At 56.9% G+C, this 17590-nt stretch overlaps 1 protein-coding gene across 2 annotated transcripts in view; it reads right to left on the bottom strand.

The window, feature by feature from the left end:
* DNAH2 (dynein axonemal heavy chain 2) overlaps positions 1-17590 on the bottom strand; it is a 79447-nt gene that overhangs the window by 13663 nt on the left and 48194 nt on the right. For both annotated transcript variants that reach the window (XM_028125061.2, XM_088028000.1), the window contains 17 exons: positions 17286-17510; positions 16419-16523; positions 15519-15707; positions 15345-15430; positions 15082-15212; positions 14791-14940; positions 14357-14524; positions 13916-14076; positions 13669-13808; positions 12159-12291; positions 11921-12060; positions 10238-10448; positions 9943-10059; positions 9640-9781; positions 8769-8938; positions 8429-8545; positions 106-270 (listed from right to left, as the gene is read on the bottom strand). In XM_028125061.2, coding sequence (XP_027980862.2) covers positions 106-270; positions 8429-8545; positions 8769-8938; positions 9640-9781; positions 9943-10059; positions 10238-10448; positions 11921-12060; positions 12159-12291; positions 13669-13808; positions 13916-14076; positions 14357-14524; positions 14791-14940; positions 15082-15212; positions 15345-15430; positions 15519-15707; positions 16419-16523; positions 17286-17510 — 2550 coding nt within the window. The remainder of the gene's footprint in view (positions 1-105; positions 271-8428; positions 8546-8768; positions 8939-9639; positions 9782-9942; positions 10060-10237; positions 10449-11920; positions 12061-12158; positions 12292-13668; positions 13809-13915; positions 14077-14356; positions 14525-14790; positions 14941-15081; positions 15213-15344; positions 15431-15518; positions 15708-16418; positions 16524-17285; positions 17511-17590) is intronic.

Raw genomic sequence — 17590 nt, forward strand, 5'->3', positions numbered from 1 at the left:
CGTCCCATCCCCCATCCTTGGATGGGCCTACACCCCGGGGTCCCTCAGCCGGCAGGGGCTGGCGCTCTGGGAGGAAGGGGCGCCAGGCCGTGGGGCTGGTCTCACCTGCACTGTCTCCTCCCACCGTGCCTTCTCGCCAGCCAGCCCGGACACCAGCAGCCCGGCACGCTCCAGCTTCACCTCCATCTCCTCAGACTTCTTGCGAAGCTCCTCCTTCTGGGCCAGCTTCTCGTCATACTGTTTCTTCAGCGTCTCCAGTTTCTCAGCCACCTGGCAGGGACCAGAGCACAGGGATCGCAACACAGCGCGTGGGGCCAGACCGCCCTGGGTTCACATCGCCAGTCTGCCGTTTAGGGGCCGTGTGGCCTCGGGTGAATTCATCTCCTTGTGCCTCAGTTTCCTGGTGTGCAAAATAACCATACCAATGCCTTCCCTACAGGGCTGTTGTGGGGAGAAAATGAGATCAAGTGTGCGCGATGACATGAATTTTCTTTCCCTTCCCTCCGCCACGCTTTCCTCGAGCCTCGAAACTGCTTGTAATGAAACCCGAGGCCGGATTAGAGACAGATCTCTTGCAGCAGAAGAAGCCACACGAGATACGTTGTTGGCAAGAGAGAATCAGATAGCGCCACAAAAAGGGCTGCCAGTCCATGCCAGAGGGGCACGGACCTCAGGCAGGACCTGGAGGGAGAAATTAAAATCTAGAAGTGAGCTCAGGAACCGTCGGGAGAAAAGGCCCAGGTCCAAGGACCCACACAGGGATGGGGACCCGGGAAGGGCTTTCCCTCCTAGAGAAGCCTCCCCGGGCTCCGCTGAGCCTGGAATGTGTCGCTCAGATCCGAAGCACAGGACCGGCGAGCCTCTTCCAGGCCCCGGATGTGTGCCTGACCAGCCAGCAGTGACCGTGTCGGGCGCATGCTGTGTCACCATCCTCTTCATGAGGAACACGGGGCCGGCCTGACAGTAAGCGCCTGGCACGTAGCATGCACATGACAGACGTCGGTCCCCTTCCTGCCGCCACCACCGGGGGAGGCAGCCTGCGACCCTGCGGCGCTCACATCCTCGCCTGCCTCTCTGACGGGCCTCATCCGGGTTGTTGGAAGGAGAGCACAGGGCCTGGCAGAGGGCAAGTGAGCGGCACCGGGGCCCAAGCCCTGAGGCTGACCTCCAGGATCCTGGAAATGTGACATGTGACACCCCCAAGTCACTGTCCTTAAAGCAAAGTGGAGGTTCCAAATGTCACCTTCTGGGGACAGCATGGCTTCTAGATCAAACCTCGGGAGCAATCTGTTAAAAGGCACTAATGTCTAAAGAAAGAAGGGGTGAAGTGAGCTGGGCCATGCAGAGGACGAAACACGGGCTGGGGGCCCAGTGGGAAGGGGGCGCCCTGTCCCTCCCCGCTCCGCCCCCCTCCCGCCGCCCCGCACGCGTGGGCTTCACCCCGGTGGAGGTGCATGTGACCGCCTCCCCGCACTGGGTCCATGCTCGTCAGCAACACTGATTATAATTGGGCTTCCCGCGGAGATGTGTCTGTGGGGAGGCAGCCAGCCCACGACCGTTCTGTATTTCATTACTGGTTTTGCACGTGGTGTTGTCTTCACGGTTTCTATTTTTTATACAGGAAATGTGTGCATAAGGTTAAAGGCCTAAATAACATGACAGAAGGGGTTAGAATGACAAGCAAGAGTCCTCTAGCCGCCTCTTCAATCCACTCCCGGTCACGCTCTGCCGTGGCAAATCATTTTTTAACTATTCTCTTCTTATTTCTTCTCTATTTCTTTGAATATTAGGCTAGTGTTCTTTTCTTTTCTTTTCTTTTTCTAAAGTAGGCTACACGCCTAGTGCGGACCCTGATGCGGGGCTCGAACTCACGACCCTGAGATCAAGACCTGAGCTGAGATCAACAGTTGGTCATCTAACCAACTGAGCCATCCACAAGCCCCCGTGAGCTACTATTTTTTTTTTAAGATTTTATTTATTTATTTGAGAGAGAGAGAATGAGAGATAGAGAGCACGAGAGGGAAGAGGGTCAGAGGGAGAAGCAGACTCCCTGCTGAGCAGGGAGCCCGATGCGGGACTCGATCCCAGGACTCCAGGATCATGACCTGAGCCGAAGGCAGTCGCTTAACCAACTGAGCCACCCAGGTGCCCCGTAAGCTACTATTTCTTAAAATACATACATACATACATACATACATATTAATCTGTTTGCAGATTTTAAATTTTTGCAGTTTTAATCTTTTTAGTTCAAAAATTATGAAAAATTGCAAACCTAGGAAAAAGAATCGTATGATGAACACCTCTATACCTGTCACATTTAACAGTTGTTCACGTTTCGCTATTTTTAATCTCATCTCCTTGTGTTTTGCTGAAGTATCTTAAAGGAAGTTACAATTTCGTCAAACCTCCAGCTTCAAGACATCATAATGCCTCTCGAGAACAAAACAAGGACATTTCCCACATGACCCTAACCACAACCTTTATCACACCTAGCCACAACCTTGTCTTTAAAAAAAAAAAAAAATAATAATAATAATTTTCCTCTTTTAGGTCTTTTTGTAAAGAGTGAATCCACATCAAAAGGAAGGAAGGGCACACACACGGTGAAGGATCCGGCTTCCTCCCGGTCCTGAGCCAGCCCCCCGCACCTGCCCTCGCTCAGAAAGCTTTCCAGACGGAGTCCAGTTGGGCAGGTTGGGCGCAGAGCCCGCCCATAATAAAGTAAATGCAAGCACCGTGAAGGCAGGGCCTTGCTTGCCGGCTCGATCCTTATACTTAAAACAGTGCCCGGCGCTCAGGAAACGGTTCTTGACAGGGTGAATCTTTTCATGAGGATAAATGCCAGCATATGGCCGTGTTACTATTTTTTCCTTGTCTCCAAGTCGGCTCTCGTCAAGCTGCCTCATTCTCTTTACCAGCTGCAAAATAATCTTGTGAATGACTGAGCCGTAATTTATATAACAAGTCTCCTTCTGATAGATGTGTGTGTCTTTCCCGCACTTTCTATTCTTAACCGCGCTGGGACGAACGTCCTTCGTCCGTGTACGTAAGCACATCTTGACACAGCTGTTTCTTTTTTGTTTACTTGGTGAATGAGTCACTGAAAAATTCAGAAGGCACAAGGGCCTGGAAAGTGTCCCAACCCTGTCCCCGGTCCGCCCTGCTCCCTCCTCGAGGTGGCCGGTGTGACCTGCTTTTTGAATATTCATCCCTCCAGAGGCATTTCGTGTTCCACGCGGCTATGTCCTGGTTTCGAAACTATTTCTATGACGTCCGTGCTACGAGGGAGGCAGGTGTCTCCCCTGGCCCTCCACACCACCACCTCTTTCTCCTTGCTCCTACCAGTTTGTTTCAGATTTCATTTTTTTATTTTTTGAGGTCATCTTGACACCCAACGTGGGGCTCGAACCCACGACCTAAGACCAAGAGTCGCACGCTCCACTGACTGAGCCCAGCCAGGCGCCCCCTCCTGCCAGTTTTAATGCTGCTACTTGTTACCTTCATGACGCCAAACAACATCTTCAAACCCTGTTTTATCTGATCTCCCACAAAAGCATTGCCCAATCCTTCCCCCACCCACCTCCACCGCGCACCTAGTTAGCCTTAATACATAAAAACTTTTATTTTTATGGGGTCGAGCTTGATAACAACATTCCCACTCAGCAGTCACTGTCTTCCCCGAGGCGGATCGTGGTGGCCGGATGCCGCATGAAGCAGCCATGGGACTTGCCCAGGGCTGGTGTCGCGTGCGCCTGGTGGCTGACCAGGGCCCATTCCGACAGGGTCACCGTGCACGCTGCCCCACTTGTGAAATGTTTTCCTGTTGCCCCTGACGATGTGCTTCTCTCTTGCGGAAATTCTCATCGGTTGGATCGGATCTCGGCTCTCTCTCATGGGGTTGGGCTTGTGCTTTGCTCCTCATGGTCCTCGAGGCTGTCTTCCCGCCCTCCTGCTGACTGTCAGACTTGGAGCATTTTTACTTTTCCCAGAATTCTTTCTTTGTCTCTATTTGCGATTTTTTTTCTCTCAACGTCCTCTTTTTGCTCTCGGGGTATCAGGTCTTCTTTCATCACCCTCTGACGATAGCAGTGTTTACCTTGGGTTTGCTTTTCAAGTGCTTCTCCCTAACCTGAGTTATCTCTGGGTTTATTTTCTCTTCTGGGGTCATGTTCTGTTATAATTTCGTATCTTGACCATCGTTCCCTTGTTCTGTTGGAAGACTTTCTCCAAGTCCTCACACACCCCTGCTCCGGGGGAGGCGTGCAGCTGATCGGACTGGTGCAATCAGCTGGAATGCTCAGCTGAGCTCAGGCCCCTTCCACTCTGCACCCTCTCCGCCGCAGCAACACAGGCACCCCAGGCAAGTCCGTCTGATGACGGGGTCACATCTAGCGGGACCGCTCGCCCACCGCGTCAGCCACATCCTCTCACTTAGTCTCTCATGGTGATATTTTGGCCAAACCCCTTTTGTTTTATTTTTCAATGTGTTTAGAAGCCCAGGAATAGAAGGAGGCTGCTCGTCCTCAGATTCCTCGAGAGTATATGTGCAGACCGGGAGACCCACTGAGAAGCTGGGGGTGGGGGCAGGGCATCACACACAGACTTCGGGGGTGTGGACGTGTGTTTTGACTCAGAGCATCTGTCCGGGCTCTTGGGTTTTTGCACTGGTGTGCTTGATTTCTAGTGGCTGTCACCGGGGGCCGGGGGCAGGGGGGGGCTTCACGCCGACGCTGCGATACTCTGACCTTGGCAGATGACCGTGGCTTTGTCCACGGGTGGGTGGCCGTTTCTGGAGAGGCAGGACTGCTTGAAGCAGTGGGAACCGGGAACCGGGCAAAGGAGAGATGTGGGCTGTGAGGGTGGGCGGCTTCACCATGAAGGCTGCCCTGGCCACCAAAGGGCCTGCCATGCTGCCTAGCTGGAAGCGGGGGGTGGGGTGGGGGGGGGTGGACAGCGTGTGACATTTGCGGGGTTTCAACGGCAAGACGGTAGGTTCTGGGGCACCTGGGTGGCTCAGATGGTTAAGCGTCTGCCTTCGGCTCGGGCAGGCCGATCCCAGGGTCGTGGGATCGAGTCCCACGTCAGGCTCCCTGCTCGGCGGGAAGCCTGCTTCTCCCTCTGCTTCTCTCTCTCTCTCTCTCCCTCCCTCTGTCTCTCATGAATAAATAAATATTTTTTTTAAAAAGACGGTAAATTCTGCATAGCGTGCAGGTGCTGGCTTTCAGTGGTGACTGCCAGGCCGACGTGGCCCTGGACCAGCTGTCTCGTGCTTCAATGTCTGACACCCAGGGCCAAGGAGGCACTGGTGGCGGGGTGAACCTGAATCCGCGCGGTCTGGCCACAGGCTCGTGGGCCGCAGGGACTCCACTTTGGCTTCGTGGTTAGGGTACGTGGAATGCGGCTGTGACCCGTGCGTTAAGGGAGCATGCCCGAACAACTTGGGGGCTCCGGACGGGAGGATGGCTGTGTCTTGAGCACGGATGGCAGCAGACTTGTTTCCTGCCAGGCCCCCGGCGTCAGCAGCACCAACAGCAGCTACAGCCCGGGAGTCTGCGGGAGGCCGCTTTCCAGCTAGGATAAGTACGGGGCCAGGTGAAAGTCCTCCCTGAGAGGCAGCCCTCGAAGGCCTCAGCCAGCCCACAGAGAGCCGGCCGTGAGCCAGTGCAGGATGGGGTGACCGCGCCTGACCAAGACACAGAGCGGGAACCTGAACTTGAACGGACGTAGCGGGGTTTCCGTGTGGGCGAGACACTGGCAGGCGCTGCAGGACATGTCTCAGTGCTAAACGTCTCAGTGCCACCGACGGGCAATGGTGGATCTGAGGTGGTGAATCTTGTATTTTAACCATGATAACCGCCTGCTCCAAAAAAATATGTATGTGTGTGGCTTCCCGGCCTGCCCCCGATTCAGGAAATGCTTTTCAGTGGGATCACATCTCATATTGATCCGTTGTGGGAGGCTCCCCCACGACCTGTGGCTTCCAGATAGGCAATGTTCTGGTGAAGCTAAAACCAGGATTTTCTCCGAGTCTCCTCCCTCCTGCAGGCACCGCTGAATTTTTACTGCAGTCTCTGGTGCCACAAGAAGGGCCAGTTCCCAGGAACGTAATTTCATCTGCAAGTCGTGTGTGCCTCATTAACTCCTCTGATTTTTTTTATTTTCAAACGCTGCTCACAAGAGACATGATTTGGAGCCGCTACAGCCTCCGGGGCCCTCCAGGCGGCCCATTTCCGGTGAGTGACCGCCCCAGCCGCGGCTGGAGGACACAGGTTCTCCCCCGATGCTGAGGGCCCCTCGGCTGAGATTGAGCAGAAGAAGAAACTGGAGCGTTTGGGGACTTCAACTCGACGAGGTTGGCCTCTCGATTTTTAACTCTCAAAAGCAAGATAATTTGATTTTGGATTTTTATTTGGGCTCTAGTTCACACAGGGACTTAATCTGTGAAATGTAGGGTCTCCCTCCTCAGGGTTATATTCAAATGTGTAGAATTTCTGTGTGTTATTAATACTAGGATAGGATTTGATGCTGCCGGCCCGTGTCGCCACACAGCCTGGGACATGCCGTGTTGGACGAGGTGACCGGACGTAACTGGGGCAGGCAAGAGGAAGGAAGGCGAATGTTCAGCCCTGGGTATGCAGTTGTTTGCCTTGAAGTAGATGAGGCTTCTGTTCTGACCCATTTCAGAGCCTTCTGGGGCAATTTTGAAACCAGTGGTTTGTAACCCCGGCTGTGCATGTCAGAATCAGGCCAGTGGAAAAGGTATTCTCAAGGTCCCCAAGCGAGTCAAGCTTAAAACTATTTACTCAAGATTTGTATCGACAAGCCCTATAGTTGAGCTCTGGGCCTCCTTCCAGACCCCTGGGCTGTGCTGAATTCAGGCTCTCCCGCCCCCGCTGGCTCTGACAGGGAAGTTTTCAAAATGCTCATTTCCAGGCTGTCCCAGAGATGGGTGCTAGCCAGCCTGGGCTGTGGCCGCGGCTCGGAGTCCACAGTGGGCTGTGAGGCAGGCCGGACGTTTGGCTCAGAGCCTTTCAGTAACGGAGGGGAAATGTGGGGTCCTTGTCTGCTTCCTCTTGTCCATGAGGGGCTCTCAAGAGACCTGACACCGGCTGTCCTACGGAGGCTTGTCCAGTGCATGACACTGTAGGCAGCTGATCCCGTGGGCCCCACTTGTCACACATCAAGGGAACAGTTCCTAGTTATTCATCCCAGGATATGAATCATCCAGGGGTGAGAAACCTTTCCAAATAAACCATGCCTGTGATTATTCATTCTTGCTAGAGAGAGGGAAAGAGCGGATGCCGTGAGAGGGCCTGAGGAGGAGCGCGTGCAGGCCGGAGCCGCTCACCCAGCCTGCTTGGCTCTGCTCGGAGGGAATCCGAAGAGGGCCCGGGAGAAGCTGCACTTCAGGCGGGGAACAGTGGGGCTTGGGGTCAGGAAGCGTGGGCCCCAGCCCCCTCTGTGGGTAACTAGGAAGTCACTTCCTCTCACTAAACCTCGGGGTCCTCAGCCCAATTCTGGAGTTAGACCTGCATGTTCTCCATTGGTGGTTTCAGGGGAAACATTCTGGAATGGTCTGACCAGCTTTGGCTCCATAGAAATGTAAAAACCTCGCTGTGGGTAAAGTTAGTGTCAACCACGTAGGAGGACATGAGAAGATCAAAAGCCCGGAAAGGATGGGTATCTCCATCAGAAAGGGAAACAGGTAAGTAAACGGGCCCGGGTGGGTGAGAGTGAGAGAGAAGCTCAACCTCGACGTACCCACATGGGGGGGCTTCCAGGCACGGCTACGCAAGACCGGACGGCGCAGAACAGTGTGTCTAACGTGGAAAAAATGACCAGAACGTGCTTGTACCACCAGAGAACAGCACTGGACGGCTACGCAAGAAGCCGTAAGCGAGGCCGCTTTCCAGGAAGGGGGGCGCAAGGCTTCTCGCTGGATTTTCTCTGGACCTTTGGAGTTTCACCACATGTGGATATTACAGGCTGTTGAATCAGGGGTAGGAAACGTGCGTGATGGGGGAAGAACTCACGAGTCTTGATGCTAGTGCTCCCTGCGGTGCCCGGTGGGAGGGGCTTGTCCCCAGTCCGCTCGGAAGGCACCTCTCGGAAGAGTATCTCCCTCTCTCTCCAGCCAGCTAGCCGTGCTCCCGCTCCTCCGCGCCGCGGCCGCCGCGCCCCACTCATGCCCGGCCCCCCACGGGCCACGCAGGGGTCACCCGCTCTGTATCTCTGGGCCCACCTCCAAGGCCATGAGAGAGCCCGCCAGCCCCCAGGCCAGTGGCCCCCGTGCCTTTGCAACCCCTGCCAGCCCTTCTGAAGGGGCACGGTGGGCAGGGCTCACAGGACTGTAAGCGGGGAACAATGGCCGCAAGCACCCCAGAAATCAGGGACGGGGTTCTTGTGGAACACACGGGCCGAGGCTCACCTCCCGCAGCTTCTCCTGGGCCTCGGCCAGCGCCGCCTGCTTCTCCTGAAGCTGGGCCAAGGCAGCCTTCATCCGAATCCGCTTGGGCTCCACCACGCGGTACAGGCGCCCGTACAGCTGTGTGGGGGACAGCAGCTGCAGCGGGACAGCCGGGCTGCCGTGGCCGCCCAGCCGCTCCCCACTCCCCGGCCCGCCCCTGCCCCGCGCGCACCTCGCTCACCTCCACGGCACGCAACCCGCTCACCTCCACGGCCCGCGCCCCGCTCACCTCCACGGCCCGCGCCCCACTCACGTCCACGGCCCGCACCCCGCTCACGTCCACGGCCCGCGCCCCGCTCACCTCCATGGCCCGCACCCACATGCACAGGGACTTGGCAGCGAGTGAGACTCTGCCGATGATGTCAGGCTGGAAGTCCGGCTGCGCACAGTAGGCCCCAATTTTCTTCAAAACCTTATCTGAGATATTGTCTTTATCAAAGTGGATCAGGGACTTGATGAAGTTCTGCTCCCCTGAGGGATGAAAATGGGGGGGTGCCTCAGCCAGAGGGCCTCACCCTCCTTATCCAGGCTTCGCCTCCACTGCTCTGGCACAGCCGTATTTTTCCTGGGCTTGGCTCATGCGGCCTCATCCCAAGTTCCCCCACTGACCTTGCTTCCGTCCCTGGAAACTCCAAGCCGCCAGGACCCTCCGCAGTCTTCCTAGCCCCCTCTGCCACCACTTTCCTTGAACACTCGCAGCCAAACCCCCCGGCCACCCAAACACATGCACACGCGTGTGCACACGCATGCACTCATGCACACGCACGTACCCGCACAGACACACCATCACGTCTGTATGCCTCACACTGACTTTTCAGGGCAGGGGTCCCCCACCTATGGCTTGCAGGCTTTATTCTACTAAGCCTCCGGTTTCACATTTTCTGATTCTTGTCCTTTTGGGGGGCCCAAAGGCATTCCTGCCCTTGGATTCTGAGATATATTCCTGTATCTTTATGACGATTTCCTTTTCTTTTTTTAATTAAGAGTCGTTTTCTGTTACGTACGACCAAAGAACCTTAACTGCTAGTTACGTCCCCTCCTTCCTATTAGGCTCTATGTGCTCTGGACGGTGGGAGGCACGCCTCACTCGCCTGTCTCCCCCTGGCGCACAGCAGACGGTTAGTAAGCATGGGGTGAACGGGCGTCGGTCACGCCGTGGCCCTCTAGCTGACCTAGCTGCCGCTTGGCCTCTGCCCACGTGGGCTCGTTGCCTCGAAGAATCATGACGGCCTGCATCACGATTTCCACTTGGGCGGGGGGCCGGCCGTAAGACTTGATCTCTCCTATGTCCTTCTTGTTCAGGGACTCCAGGGCCTGGGCAGAGGGACTCACTTAGGGAGCAGGGCCAGAGGGGACTCGGGGCGGGGCAGGACAGGCCCCAGCTGAGGCCCACCCGCCTCTTCCCACTTCCCCGGGGACTTGGAGGACGAAGCAGGCTGGTCCCATTCCCTTCCCTGGGCCTCCTGCTCTTATACCCGCATGGCTTCCTCCAGGGCTGGCAAGGCCTCTTCTAGATCCTTCTGGGCATTGTCAGCCAGGGCCTGGCACTTGACTTCCTCGATTGCAATCTTCTCACTATTGGCCGTGACCGCCTAGGGACCAAGGGGACTCGTCTTGGCCTCGGGTGAAGGTGGGAGGCAGTGTTGGCAGGAAGGATGAAAGTCTGAGAGGCGGCCCGGGCAGTCCGTCACGTGGCCACTGAGGGCGACCCGGAAGCCCCTGTCCGTAAGCACGGGTGGGCGGGGGGGGGGGGCGCGGGGCGGGGAGCACCTTCTGCTGCTCGTCTGCTTCTCGCTTCTGCTGCACGATGATGACCAGGTACTCCTCGCACTGCTTCTGGAACTCAGCCACCTTCTTCTTGGCGTCCTCCAGCTCCAGGGACATCACTTCCACCTTCTCTCTGGTTTCGTCGATCTTAAACAGTCCCGTCCGCAGCTTGTTGGCCTGGTCCAGCAGCTCCTGCCGCTTCTCTCCCAGCAACCTGCGGCGCACAGGGAGGGGACAGCGCCTGGGAAGGCTGGGCCCGCGGAAAGGGGAGCACCCCAGATGGGTCCCCGTCTCCCTTTCTGTTGCCGCCGCCACCACCACCGCCGTGAGCTTTCTATCACTTCCTGCCTGAATCATTGCTAACAGGTCCCCAGCTGGTCTCCCTGCTTCCAGACTCTGATCCCTCTGGTTTATTCCGCACACCACCGTCAAAGCACCTGTTACATGCTTTCTTCCTCATGCCCGCTCCCCACGAGGAGCTCCCACTGCTCCCCACTGTGCAGTGAGCAGGGGCTGCCGTGAACCAGCAAACACCAGACTCTCCCCAGGGGGTGGCCACCCCTCATCTCCACCCCGTTTCTCCCACGTGGGAAGGAATGTGGGCTCCGTGTTGACACGATTTCTGATTTTTATTTTTATTTATTTATTTTTTAAAGATTTTATTTATTTACTTAACAGAGAGAGACACAGCGAGAGAGGGAACACAAGCAGGGGGAGTGGGAGAGGGAGAAGCAGGCTTCCCGCGGAGCAGGGAGCCCGATGCGGGGCTCGATCCCAGGACCCCGGGATCATGACCTGAGCCGAAGGCAGACGCTTAACGACTGAGCCACCCAGGCGCCCCACGATTTCTGATCTTTAAAGAAAAGCTGGGAATCTGGACTTTTCTAAGCCTCCGGTGTTCAATGTTAGCAACTTACTCAAAAAGTTTTCAACACTGTACAGGCCAAAAAAAAAAAAAAAAATCTACGGAGGATTATTTTCTGGACTGAGAAAATGTGCGTGAGGGGCTCAGCACAGTGACTGGCCCCAGGTACCCGGGGAAGGCAGGGGCTTTCTTTTGCGAACTGCGGGACTGCAAGCACCTGGAAGAGTGCACAGCACATAGTAGATGCTCAGAAAGTACGTTAAGCGGATGAGTAAGTGCGCGTGATCATTATCGTTACAAATGGCTTTTTCCTCGCCTTGATCAAAATACCGAATCCAATCAATGAGGTGGGTTGTTTCTTTTTTTTACATTTGTCTTAGATCTTTCAAAACAAAATATTATGTTGTGCACATGAAAAGGCACTCAATACAACTTTAGAAATGAATATTTGATTCTCGCTAGGAGAGGGTGGACTTAAGGGTGGAGAGGAAAGGACCGGTCTCTGTCTCGCGAGCATTTATAGCACCATCACCGCTGTACTGTGCTTGGGAAAGAAACGTCACCCCAGAAAATAAGGACAGAACAGAGATGGTGTAGAGAGGAGTCCTGGCCCGAGGGCTCTAGAGATGCGAACCCCAGCTCTCCCTCTCACGCCCCCACACCTGGGAGGAATGAGACCCCCCCCCCCGCCCCGCCGCCGCACCTCAGCCTCTCCCCCGGGGCGCCTGGCTCCTCGGCCCCCTGGGCCGGCTCTGGATATTTCCCACCCCGTCATTTCACCGAGCTCCCTGGGCCTCCCCATCCTCCACGCCTCTGCACACCTCTTGTATCCAGACACGAGCTCCAGGTAGTTGGTGGGCGTGACGTAGTTGTATCTCCGCAGCTCCAGCAGCATCTTCTGGGAGTACTGCGCCACTGACCAGTGCATGGTGACAAAGATCTTGGCCACCTTCCTGTGGATCTGAGCCCCGTGGGAAAGGACGGAAGACCGGGAGTGAGGGCGGGTGGAGAAGGGACGCGGGAGGGGGCCCAGGGCTGGGCGCACGGGGGAGCACTCACGTTCTCCTGCGCCCCCAGGTCCACCCCCATGAGGTACTTCTCGGCCACCTCCAGCAGGGCCTCGTGGGGCCACTCGGAGAACCAGTTGATGGTTGTGCAGTTCACCAAGGCCGGGTACTGGCGGATCCAGTTCCTGGGGAAGGGTTTCGAGAGGCATTCAAGCCCCTTTGTGGAGGCAGGCAGCCTCCACTCCTGGCCTCCTCACAGGTCCACCCGCTCTCCAGGAACCTAAGTGTCCCACCCCTTGCTCCTGTGTTTCCTTGTCCCCCCCGGCCCTGCTCCCCTGAGAGCTAGCTCAGTGTAGCATTTAGGAACAGGTTCTGGTTCTAGCTGTGGATCTCAGGCAGGTGTGCTAACCCTTCCGACATCAGTTTCCTCATCTCTAAAATGAGGGTAACGCGGGGCACCCGGGGGGCTCAGTGGGTGGAGCGTCCAACTCTTGATTTCGGCTCTTGGGGTCGTGGGACTGAGCCCCGCCGTGGGGTTCACGTTCAATGTGGAGTCTGCTTGAGATTCTCTCTCTCCCTCTATCTCTCCCCCCACTCGCTCGCTCTTTCTCTCTCTAAAAAATAAATAAAATCTTAAAAATAAATAAATAAAATGGGAATAACAGGAATACGAATCCGGGTTGTTACTGGATTCGGTGACACATGTGAAGTCCATAGTGTAGCAGCTCCCGGTGTGTGGCAAATACACCACGTGCCACAAACACGAAAACAAATAACACGGGAGCCCAAATCGCCTCTCCCTGCAATCCTCTGTCTCCCTCCTCCTTTCTGCTGCCCTTAAAAATCAAGTCACAGCAAGAATGGATCGACAGAACATGATATATACGTGTAACGGACTATTATTCAGCCTTAAAAAGGAAATTTGGGGACTCTGAGGCATGTGACCACACGGATGAACCTTGAGGACACGAACCGAGTGAGCTAAGCCGGACACAAAGACACATACGGTATGATTCCACTTATATGAGATATCTAGAGTAGTCACTTGCGGAAACAGAAAGGGGCCAGTGGTTGCCAGGGGCTGGGGGGGTGGAGGAAATGGGGAATTATTCAGTGGGTATAGAGTTTCAATTTTGCAAGATGAGAAAGGTCTAGAAATCTGTTGCACAATCTGTTGTGAATATGTGCTTAACTGTACCGAGCTGGACACTTGCAACATGGTGACGATGGTAAATTTTCATGTCATTTTGTTTTTGTAAAATCACAACTAAAAATTTAAAAACAAAACACAAAGCCACAACAAGACACTCCAGTCATACTGAAAGGGAGGGGACACCTCCCCTGCAAGCGGCAGGAACTGGGGAAAGAAGGCGAGGTCTAGGGAAAGGAGCTGGCCATGCAGGGGCAGAGGAGCCGGGGCTGTTGAGGAGACTCCCCCCACCCCACCCCCGCCCCGGAAGACAGGGGGGCCGAGAGAGGGGAGGAGTGGGCGGGGGGGGGGGCGCGGTGGGGGATAGTGGGGGGACAGGGCAGAGGGAGGGCGAGGCGGTCACAGGGGTCACCTGAAGGGGTCGCCCACGGGGCTGAGGCAGAGAATGATGTGCAGGTTGTTCCGCACGCGCTCAATGAGGTAGGCAAAGAGGCTGTCGGAGGACTGGGACACCTGCTCGGCCTTGGCCTGCTCCACGATGTGCGCCTGGATCTGCACAGAAGCCGCGGGCTCGCGGGGCTGCGCCGCGGCACCCGATGCGGGGGAGGGAGGCACAGAGGGGACACAGCAGCCGGTGGAGGGTGCGGGAGGGCTCGTACCTCTTCGAATTCATCAGTCTTGTAGAGATTGGGGACCTCGCCTGAGCTCAGGATGTTGTTGATGTCCTCCAGGAACGACTCGTCAGCGATCTGGGTGTCCACGAAGAGGAAGGACGTGGCCTTGAGCTCTACTCCTGCCTGGCGGTACAGACGCTTGATATCTGGGCCGGAGGAGGGAAGAAGGAAGAGGGGACAGGCGGACGTCAGATGAGCCATCCTGACGTCCGCCTGTCCCCTGTCCCCTTCCCGCCGCCCCCAGCCTGCAACCCGCACACCGCACTGCCCTCCGCGCCACCCCACCCCCACCCCCCACCCCCCCGGGGCCTGGAAGGCTCGCCAGCGGCCTCCGTCGTCTCTCCCTGCTCTTGTCACCGCAGGAAGTCAGGCATCTGACTTTTCACACCAGCCCCAGCCCACCCCGGTTCGGAAGCCCAGCCTTACCTTCTCGGAACTCCTGCTTTCGATATTGTTTGGTGACCTCGATCTGGAAGGTGACGTACTCGCAGATGGAGGAGGCCAGGCGGGCCAGACTCTGGCGCCCACTGCCCCCGATGCCCACCAAGAGCATGTTGCCCCGAGGCTGTCCAATGACCCGCACGATCCGTGTGACTGGGGAGTGGGGGACCAGGGTAGTGAGGCGGCGGAGAAACCCGGTGGGGGGGTGCCTGGGGCCCTGAGCTAGTGACCAGGACGCCTGAAACTGAGGGACAGGGACCGAGAAGTGTGGGGAAAGGCCGATGCCCGGAGCCACTTTGAGCAGCCACCACCACGGAGGAGAAGCCATCTGGGGCCCGAAAGGAAGGCACCTTCCCGGACTTGCTTGGGAACGGCCAGCTGTTGGGGCGCCGGCCAGGGATGGGGGCGGGGCCGCTCACTGTGTTCGATGGCCTCTCGGAAGAGCACCAGCTGCACTGGCACCACTGAGGGGGACAGGTTGTACTCGTGCAGCGCCGTCTCCATGGCCGCCTTCAGTACTGCCGGGTCGGCCAGGTCCTCATACACCTTGGGCTCCCTCATGAAGTCCCCTGGGCCGTGGGAAGTGAGGCTCAGATTTCCAATGGCCAGCGCGCCCCCCCCCCCGCCAGACGCCCCGCCCAAGGGCCCCGGCCCTCCTCCCAGACCCCCTCCCACAGCCATAGCCTGTAGCGGCCGCAGCACCAGCTCACCGAAGATGGGAGAGCGCTTGCTGGGACAAATATTATGAAATGTGAGGTCAAAGAAGGAACCGAGCTTGTCGCTGAGGATGCCCACGAAGGCCTCCGTGTCTGCTGCATCCACCAGCCGGTCCGAGAAGACTCTGTTGGGAGGGAGTCGCTGAGACCCGGGAATGCAGGGGCTGGGCAGGGGCTGGGCGCCAGGCTCGGGAGGCCCGTGTCTGGCGTCTGTCTGGGGCGTCTGTCCGGCCTCGGGCGGGGCAGGGGCACCTCACCTGAAACACTCGTGGATCCAGAGTCGTGTGATGCTGGACTTGGTGTCGTGGAAGTCCTTGTTGGCCCTGAGCATTCCCTGAAACACCTGTGGAAGGGGCGTGGCTGGGGGGCAGCGGGAGTCCCCTCCAGGCCGGAGCCGGAAGTGGGGAGGCTGGGCTGGGAGGGTGGCTCACCTTGGAGATGTCCCGGAGGTTGAAGAGGTAGTGGATCTTGGCGGGCGTGGGCAGGAAGCGCTGCACCACCGTGTTGTACAAGTCCAGGGTCGCCTCGGTCACCACGTTCCCAATGGGCTTCACCTCCTCCTCGAAGTCCTGAAGCTTCTGATTGATCATGGTGCCAAATATTCGGATGATCTGGGACCCCTGGGAATAGACCCTCACGCTCACTTTCGCGGGCTCCTGGCCCCCCAGGCTGCGCTGGGGCCCCGGTGAGGCCAGCCCGGCATTCGTCTTGGAGGCCGACTTTAAAAGAGCGCCAAAACCCCCCACAGAATCAAGAGAAATAATGTGTTTCTGCGATATTCAAAACTCAAAACGAATGCAGAATATGTACGATGAACAAATAACCAACGTTTTAAACAAAGATGGGTCAGGATTGCGGCAGTTTCCTTTTGGCTTGGGCTCTGATACCGCTCAGCAATGCACGGCGCCAATCCCGTAGATTTATGTAACACCGTGGCCTTTGTTCATCGTGAACTGTGGGCATCGGCTGCTTTGACATTGCATTAACATGTGCTTTATCTTGATTACTGAGGTTTCTGGGGCACCCCCGAGGGCCTCGCTCAGCTGCCCGAATCCTGGCGCGGCTCTTGGCTGTCAGCTGCAGGATCTACGTTCCTCAGTCTACTCGGGCCCCCTGAGCTCTCTGCCCGGCATCGGGCTTCACATTCCCCAAGCCCCAGCTACACTTGCCTCCCACGCTAGCAGCCCCCCTCCCTGTGTTACGGCCCCCACACGCACCTCTGCTCAGGGGTCCCCCCAGCCCTCATTGATCTGCCCCCTCATCCTCGGGGACATGGTTGGTTTTGCCTCTTACAGCACCCCCCCGCCCCCGGGTCCCCATTACTCCCTCACTGTGGGGAAGGTCATATTGATGATGTTGAAGCGACTCTGGAACCTCGGGGAAATGACAGTCCGTCCGCCCCCGGGGGGGCCCATGGCAGCCATCAGGAACATGTCCTGGGGAGCAGAGACAGGATGGGGTGGGACAGGCCAGGGAGGGAAGAGACAGGGCATGGGAGGGGGGTAAAGGGAGCGAGAACTGGGAGAGGGGCCGGGATGAGCAGGAGCAAATGGAGAATGAGGGAAGGTGAATGGAAGGGAGGGATCGGGGACATTTCCTCGAGAATGAGCAAAGTGATGTGTTTGTTTTTATTTCACCGTGATCCATGTACCCAAAATAGAAAATACAGGTGAGTGAAAGAACATTTTCTAGGCTCTGTCTTCTTTTCCTCTGTGTATGTGCGTGCACACACACGCACGCGCACGCATGTTTTCTTTCCCAGAAACAGAAGAATGCGCTAAGTGTTAGTAGGGTTTCTGAGGGCCAGATGGACGGGCACCCCAGCAAAGAAGATGGAAGGGCTCCTGCCCATCCATTTGGGAGAAAGAAACCACCAAGCAGCTCAGAATCCCATGGGCGCAGAGCCCGACTGGAGGGAGATGCTGGGACCCAGGACGGGAGTCAGGGACCCTGGGCACCTGGGCCGCTCTGGGCGGTGGTGGGGTTGACATGTGAGCTTGGGGAAGGGGTGGAAGCGGGAGCATGGGGCAGAGACACTGACGAGAGTCAACGACAGGGACTGAGGATTCAGGGGCCGGGCGTGTGGGCAGAGAGGAGTACAGGGTTCCGGGATTCTTTCCCGGAGTCCCCAGGGAGTGGGGACCGAACCTCCATGGCAGGAAACAGAGGCCTGGAGAACAACCCCTTGGGAGGCTTACTCGAATGTACTTGATGGTCTGCTTCATGCGGTCGTACCAGAAGCCGTAGTCGATCCAGAGGCGGATCAGCTCCAGCGGGGGCTGGGACCCAAACATGTCCTTCGCCGGCATGTTTAGATCATCCATAAAGGTGATCATGCTCTTGCCCCCGAACGGCACGTAGACGCCCTTGGTTCGCTTCTCCACCCTGCTCTCGATGATGCTCTGCACGTTGTTGGATGTGGTCTGGTGGAAGAGATATGGGATGAATGCCGGGGTCTTCCAGGAGAAACACGGGGTTCGAGAGGGGTGCGGTGAGGCTCTAC

This window comes from Eumetopias jubatus, unplaced genomic scaffold (assembly GCF_037043125.1).
Source record: "Eumetopias jubatus isolate StellerSeaLion01/CBP00866 unplaced genomic scaffold, mEumJub1_p1.0 scaffold_10, whole genome shotgun sequence".
Lineage (NCBI taxonomy): Eukaryota > Metazoa > Chordata > Mammalia > Carnivora > Otariidae > Eumetopias > Eumetopias jubatus.